This window comes from Sinocyclocheilus anshuiensis, unplaced genomic scaffold, assembly GCF_001515605.1.
Source record: "Sinocyclocheilus anshuiensis isolate Anshui unplaced genomic scaffold, SAMN03320099.WGS_v1.1 scaffold914, whole genome shotgun sequence".
NCBI lineage: Eukaryota > Metazoa > Chordata > Actinopteri > Cypriniformes > Cyprinidae > Sinocyclocheilus > Sinocyclocheilus anshuiensis.
Window position 1 is genome coordinate 2,346,021 of NW_015539870.1, and position 7,839 is coordinate 2,353,859.

Here is a 7,839-nt window from a genome sequence, read left to right on the forward strand (position 1 = left end):
CATGAGAGCATGTTCTAGTACACCCCCAAAACAAAATCAAGACTTTGTAAAAGAGCATAATAGGATCCCTTTAAAATGCATTTGAAGTAATTTAGCATTAATATTGCATTTTCAATATACAAGACTTGAAATTGCGACCATTTTGGTCCCATATGCTCCCCAAATTTAATCTGTGCAACCTCAAAATATATTTGGGAACATTTGTGCGAGTGCATATAATTGTTGTTGTGGAACCTGTTTTAATTTCTCTAAAAACGTTCAGAGTATGTGCCTTCTGAGTGTTGATACGGTGACCTGTCTGCCGTTCTATGAAACGTTAGGCTACATAACCAATTAAACTTCATCTTTACATTCTTAACTTTAATGCAGATTTTAGACTGGTTAATATTAGCTGTCAATCACCCAGTCACTGCTTTCCGCTGTCAGGTGACAGGGAGCTAACTACCGCGGGGAATGTAAAGGGCTGAAGAAGAGAGAAAATAAAAAAAAGAAACACGGATAGATTTATTTTGTGAACCACCTAAAGTTACAAATAATGGTGCTGGTGATAGCGATCATGTGGTGAATGTTGATCCACCAGCCGAATAGAAGGCGTACAGTTTTCGGAGAAAATGGTTGAAAGACTTCGAGTGGCTTCGCTATGAAAATGCACTGTGCTCTATGCACTGCATTCACTGTAAAGCCTGTGGGACAGAGTTTACAGGTAACACAGTGTTTGCCCTTGAATCAACTCATTTTAATCCTGAAGACCTTGATTAGCTTGTTCAGGTGTGTTTGATTAGGGTTAGAGCTAAACTCTGCAGGACAGTGGCACTCCGACGTTGCCTATCCCTGATATAGTTAATCAATATCACAAGAAGAGTGCTGTTTCCTCCAAAAATCAGCCTGATTACAAATGTGATATTGATTTTATACAACTGTTCAACAAAAAATTAGTTAATATTAAGAGACTTATGTTTTAGACACTATATTTACTCTTTTTGCTCTATTTCGCCAACAAAAATAATTCCAAGCACAGTCACAGCGCTGTTTTGCGTCTCTGAGAACCAATACAAAATCTGCATTAAAGTTAAGAATGTAAGGATAAAATCTGTTAATATATAATTTGTAGTTGTGGTGCTCCTAAATTTTTGGTGAGTGCTCCTACATTTTTGCTGGTGCTCCTAACTTTTTGAAGTTGGGAGCACCAGTGCTACCAAGTAAAAAAGTTAATTTCGAGCCCTGATATATGACGAATAAAATTTCACTCTGTCACACAAAGTCTGACTTTAGATTTTGAAGTTGCAATAAAGCACACTAGTGGCCACAACAGTCTTCATACAATCACCTGTGTTTCACAGAAGAAAGTAAGTCAAAAAGGTTTGAATTTGAGTAAATGATGGCAGCATTCTCATTCTTGGGTAAACTTGTCATTTAGTTCAATTCAATTCAATTCAAATTTATTTGTATAGCGCTTTTCACAATGCACATTGTTTCAAAGCAGCTTTACAGAAAATGCAATGTGTCTACATTACAATTTAGAGTGATCTGTTATCAGAAGTGAATGTGCCCCATTAATGTTCATTTCACAAATGAACAGTTCAAGACAATAGAATCATACAGTTAGCTAACATGAATTAATTTCAGGCAGAAGCTCATTAAAGCGATTTTTACAAGTGTGATCATAATGATTACAATATAGAGAAATTTTGGCATCTGTGCATGTCGATTCAAGTTGGCATCATCTGGGGTCCTCGCAGGGGTCAGCATCATCTCTTCACAGGTGTGGGGTCATCTGAAGTCTTTCTATGAGGCTGGATCCACGCTGGAGCTGGTGTAATCTCCAGTTACCTCGAGATGGGCATCCCGGGGTAGGAACAGAAAGACAGACAGAAAAGAATTAGTGTAGCTGCTGTTCATAATGTTTCAAGCAAAAAAAATAAAATAATAATTATATATATATATATATATATGTGTGTTTGTCCTGTCAGCAGATGTGTCTTATATGATCTTATGGTAAAGTCTGGTGACGAGTGTTTTCACCTCGTTTAAAATAATGAAAATGCCAGATAGAGGGGGACTACTATATTCTCCATGCATTCACTGCAGCTGAAGACTGAACTTAAAGGAAGAACCAAACATAACCAAGTTGAGACCTCAGTCACAGTGGCGTTTACCGCTTCAAGCATGACTTCTACAAGAGAAATGGTGAATTGGAGAATGTATTTAGTGTAAAAGAGGGGCAACCCAGTTGAGATTGGTGACTAAAAACATGGAAAGTTCAGGTGGTGCTCTTCAACAAACCCTCAAGGCACAATGCTCCGGTTACTAATGTAACCTTGGTTTCCTGAGACGAGGGAGCGAGCGTTGACACACTTATGGGGAAACTCCTGTTTACTCTGATACTGAAGCCTGATTGGTTCATGCTCGTGTGGCTGCACGAACCAATGGCACTTCAACCCGCCAAAAGGGGAGGAGCCGACCTCTATATAAGTCGGCTCTTAGCGCCATTTCATCAGAAACTTTGGACAGAAGCCACAGTCATCGACTCGCGTGCAGTCTTATAGCACGGCAGCCTACGCGACGCTCGTTCCCTTATATCAGGGAACCGAGGTCATGTTAGTAACCGTAGCATTCCCTATCCACCGTTCTCTCCCGTTGCGTTTAACACGCTTATAGGGAATGCGTCCAATAGCGCCTGCTATGAGCAAGTGCAGAACGAAGCTGCTCTGCAAGCCCAGCCCTGGAGCACTCATGCTAAGGGCTCCTGTAAGCTTGAGCCAATAATGAGAGACTGTTCGACACTGTTTCAGTGTTTGATGACGCCACGAGTTATTACAGACACTAGGAAGTTAGAGCATGAAGTCCCAGTTCAACTTTGCCTCAGGAAGCTCTAAAATTCCTGTTTAAATAGCCAAAATGAGGCCAGCTGCCCTGCCAACAGAAACAGGATAGAGAGGAAAATTACATGATGCCGGTTCATACTTGCAAGCTATGCTGAAATAGATGTATTTATGTTTTTTCCCCACTCATCTCTGGATGCAGTGTGCTTTATTTACTTGTAAGATGCACATGTAGCAAAGCTGGTTCTCATTGTACAACTGAAGGGGACATTCTGACTTCAATCTTATATAATAGATCATGCTAGTTCACTGAAAAAATCTGACCTACAGAAAATAGTTAATATTAGATAAAGGCTTTGAGTTTACTTTTATTGTAAATCGTAATATTAATGAGTTAAAGAAGGCCTACTGATCTTAATTAAAGAGAAAACTCAAACGAAGTTCAACCTCTTGAAATGTCTCCAGTCTTATTGCGGTGCAGTTTTATCTCTCACCAGTAGATGGTACATAAGACGCCTTTTGAAAAACATTTTTTTTTGCGTTTACGCATGACCTCGTGATCATTTCAAGAGGTCTTTCAAAGTAGTACTAGTTACTAGTTAGCACCATGAATATACCAAATAAATAAATATATAAATAAACCCACCTGCGATTTTTTGTGTGGTCTGTCATCGCTTGGCGCGCCGGAAGTTGTCTACACGTCATATTCATGCGCCGTGCGCGCTCAGCGTTGAGCTCACGCAGGTCCAGGTTGAACGTCTGAACTACAAACATGGTAAAATAAAGATCCTTCTTTAGCTAATGGCTTTTAGATGATCATGCTTGTATGAGTGTACATTTATAAAAGTAATCACATCGCTTGTTCTCTGAAAACGACTGTATCTTCTGTAATACGAAGCGAAACTCGAGAGCGGAGTCATTTTTCACCGCTGACAGAAGTTTGTCAAGTAACCAGATTTAATAATAAACGTAACGTTACATTACGCAGTTCCTCTGATCAGATGCTTATAAGGTTTCTCAAGTATGAGAGTTGCATTTTCATACGGGTATATATGTTATATCGTAACGCTACATGTGAGCACCTGCTTAAATGAACGATTGCTGTTTTTATTTCTAGGCTCGAAACGCAGAAAAGGCCATGTGAGTGTTTTCCTCTTATATTTCTGTCAGAACTTTCTCTTGTGTCCTCTGCAGAACTTCCTATCAATGCTTTTTCCTTTATTCTGCAGGACGGCCTTGGCCAGGTTTCGTCAAGCCCAGCTTGAAGAGGGAAGGATTAAAGTGAGTGCACTTTGTCATCTAAACACTGATGTGCTGAGAGCATCTCTATGGCTTGTGCTTGTGTTCACCTGATCATATGACACATTCACAGGAAAGAAGACCTTTTCTTGCTTCAGAGTGTAATGAGTTACCTAAAGCAGAGAAGTGGAGGAGACAGGTCAGAAGATTCTGGTTAAATGCTATAATGCTACATATGCATATTAACTCGGTTAACCTCCATTTTTCTTGCACTTCTAGATTATCAGTGAGATTTCAAAGAAAGTCGCCCAGATTCAAAACGGTGAGAATATGTACAAGGAAAAAAAGCAAACATGAAATGTACATGTGGCGTTTACTAACTAAACTCCTGCCTGTCTTCCTCAGCTGGTTTGGGGGAATTTAAGATTCGTGATTTGAATGATGAAATCAACAAGCTGCTCAGAGAGAAAGGACACTGGGAAGTCCGAATCAAGGAACTGGGAGGCCCTGACTACAGGGTAAGAATATGAGTGCCGAGTTAAATGATTTTTATTGCATTTTTTGTCCATTTCATCTCAAATCATATTACATTTAATGCATATGGTTGCTGTATTAAATCAAATCAATTACAAATGTATATTTCTAACTTTGATCAGAATGTGCTTTGTTTGCCAAGTGCGTGCAAACACACAAGGAATTTGTTGTTTTGTTTTCATAGCATCTACAGTGAGCTCCTGAGATAACCAGTGAAAATAGTTCAGTTTTGCATGTTTCCAGTTTAATAAAAGATTCGATCGGCATAATAAACTGATCTCAAAAATGAACACAAGAATGTTTCAGTGTTTGGTTTGTCTTTTGCGTTAATGGAGCTGACATAAAACCTGAGATCACCCGAGCAATGTCACACATTTGCATTTAGTGGCTTTAAAATATTGAAATGTATCTGAAATACCTCGTCCCTATTTTATGTAATGATACTTTTTTGAATTCTTCAAAATCATATAATATTTGGTTTATTTCCCAGGTATGTAAATCCCAGGTTGTTCATGTGGTCTCAGAGGTTTAAACTGCGCTGTATTTGCTTTATGGCAGTGTTTCATATTTGTCAGCACGGCTTGAGCGTGTGTGTTTGCGTTTTAATAGAGAGTGGGGCCGAAGATGTTGGACCATGAGGGTAAAGAGGTGCCAGGAAACAGAGGATACAAGTATTTCGGTGCGGCTAAAGACTTACCAGGAGTCCGAGAGCTGTTCGAAAAAGAGCGTACGTTCAGTCACATAATAACTGATTGAGATCTGCTGTTTTCTATTAGTATTAGAACTCTGTGTGATGATATGTTGTAGCTGAGAGGTTAATGATATCTCTGGTTTAATAAAAACATTGTGACTTACTGTGAATTATTGCTGTCAGCATGTTTTGACGCCCAGTTCCTTTGACCAGAAATGTGCATTTTAGGCATCCTGTATAACATGATCATCTGAATATGTGAACATCTGCCTGACATTTATCTGTTTGATTTTCCATTGCAGCTGTAGCACCACCCAGAAAAACACGAGCGGAGCTGATGAAGGACATAGATGCTGACTATTATGGTTATAGAGACGAGGACGACGGCGCTTTAGTACCATTGGAACAGGAATATGAGAAACAAGGTGGGGCAAGTTCAGCTAAACGCTAGAAATACATAGTTTATCAGTGACTATGTTGACCAACACTGATGTTTTTTTTATACCTGATTAGGCTGATATTAGAAGCTGGTAATGTAAGGGCTTTTGTTTTCTAATTTTTATAGAAGTTGTTCAGCCAAAAATGGAAACTCGAATACATTTCTTTATTTAGCAGACAATTTTCTCCAAAGTAATTTAGCATACAAGCCAACAATACTTCAATACAGCAATGTCAAGTTTTAAGAATAAGGTAGATTAGTCATTTAATTCAATTTAAATGTGTATAGCGCTTTTCACAATACACATCGTTTAAAAGCAGCTTTACAGAAAATGCATGTGTCTACATTACAAAGCAGAAGTGAATGTGTCCAAGTAATGTTCATTTCACAAATGAACAGTTCAAGACAGTTCCATTATAAGAGCAGGAGAAAATCTTAGTGTCTTGAAGCTATGACTTACCTGAGCCTCTCGGCCAGAGCCTTTCTTCAGTTTCTGCTTCCTTTTGTCTTCATACTTCTTCCTGCTCTCCAGGTACTCCGTCACCGCCTCACTGGTCGGCTTACTGTCACCTTTGAGAGAAAAGAAGAGCGATTACAATCTAGATAAGAGAAATTAACTTCCTGTCATTCCAGAGCAGAAGTTATTACTATCATATGAACATAACTATGAAATACATAAAGTTTATACTGCTATAAACTGAGATGAAAATGACAGCTCCTGTGGGCCACTTCCTTCCAAGAATAATCATATAGCCAATGCCAAAATTTAGGTCCTAAGACCCTCATCAGTGCAAAGGCCAAAATGTATGACTTTTGCAGTCCAAATGACTTTCTGTGCTATAAAGAGATGGATTTTATTCAAATTATAAGGAAACACATGTGATATACAGACATATATACTGAAAGGATTAAACAAATGAAATGGGAAACACATCAAAATGTGTTTATGTAACACTGAGACTATCCCATCGTTCAAAATAATCACAGCGAACACTACAAAATTAAGAAAAACTAGACATACTGAGAAACTGCAAATGTCAGCATGTAAGCATCTAATGAAATAAAACAGTTCTGTCATGTCCTCTATGATATTATAACAGCTTTATTTGATGGCACTTTGCAGCGTAAGTGTGCACAACATGCCTATTCATTTTTCATTTCAAAGTGAAATGTAAACCAGAAAGATGACAATAAAGCAATACGTCACAAGATGATGTGTGTTACAGTGATTTCACCACAGAAAAGGGGGTTTTGGACACTCTGATTTGTGACAGAAATTTTATACAAGACAGCAATGTTCAATAAATAGTTACATTTATGAAAATAATTGGAATAAAGAATTCATTTGCAAAATAATATAGTTCATAAGCCAAACCGTTTACAGTTGTCACACAACGTTGCAACTTGCGTATTAAAGGGGTCATATGATGTTGCTAAAAAGAACATTATTTTGTGTATTTGGTGTAATGAAATGTGTTTATGCGGTTTAAGTTTAAAAAAACACATTATTTTCCACATACTGTACATTATTGTTTCTCCTCTTTGCCTTTCTGAAACGCGTCGATTTTTACAAATCTCATCGGTCTGAAAAGCGAGGTGTGCTCTGATTGGCCAGCTATCCAGTGCATTGTGATTAGCTGAATACCTCAAGCATGAGACGGAAATGTTACGCCTCTACCATATTGTGATGCCGTGTCCCGGCCGGAGCGACGAGAGAAAACCAATAAAACCTATTATAAACTAGGCATTTGTTGCATCCAGTGGGGACATAATTACGGATTATAATGACTTATACTGTCTTTTTACACGTTGCGTTGCATCGTGCCGCGTAAACATAAAACCATGTCTGCATTTGTGATCGGAAAAATGACAAACAACAAGTGCTACACTCTACACTGCCCAAAACTCGGGTTTGAATCGTCAGTGGCAAATTCTTTAAAACGTACTTACAGGCTGTGAGTCAGAAGCGCCAGACTGTCCTTGCAAAGTTGGAACTGCCCCACTTTATAGAAACAGCCTTTGTGCACAGACAATGCGTCTGTAGGCTACTCTGCAGGTTCAGGAAACAGTCCTCCGTAAAAATGTGCTGCACACATCTGAATATTTGGGTTGAA

The 7,839-nt window shown here is 38.7% G+C and overlaps 2 protein-coding genes across 2 annotated transcripts in view; one reads left to right on the top strand and one right to left on the bottom strand.

Moving 5' to 3' along the window:
* LOC107685102 (peptidyl-prolyl cis-trans isomerase CWC27 homolog) overlaps positions 1-7,839 on the bottom strand; it is a 57,550-nt gene that overhangs the window by 8,090 nt on the left and 41,621 nt on the right. The window contains exon 8 of the mRNA XM_016481589.1: positions 6,186-6,295. Within this exon, the coding sequence (XP_016337075.1) occupies positions 6,186-6,295 (110 nt within the window). The remainder of the gene's footprint in view (positions 1-6,185; positions 6,296-7,839) is intronic.
* On the top strand, positions 3,493-5,752 carry LOC107685103 (pre-mRNA-splicing factor ISY1 homolog). Its single transcript, XM_016481590.1, has 8 exons — positions 3,493-3,597; positions 3,940-3,962; positions 4,052-4,103; positions 4,195-4,260; positions 4,341-4,383; positions 4,467-4,579; positions 5,205-5,322; positions 5,589-5,752. The coding sequence occupies exons 1-8, from the start codon at positions 3,595-3,597 to the stop codon at positions 5,735-5,737; spliced, it is 567 nt and encodes a 188-aa protein (XP_016337076.1). The 5' UTR covers positions 3,493-3,594; the 3' UTR covers positions 5,738-5,752.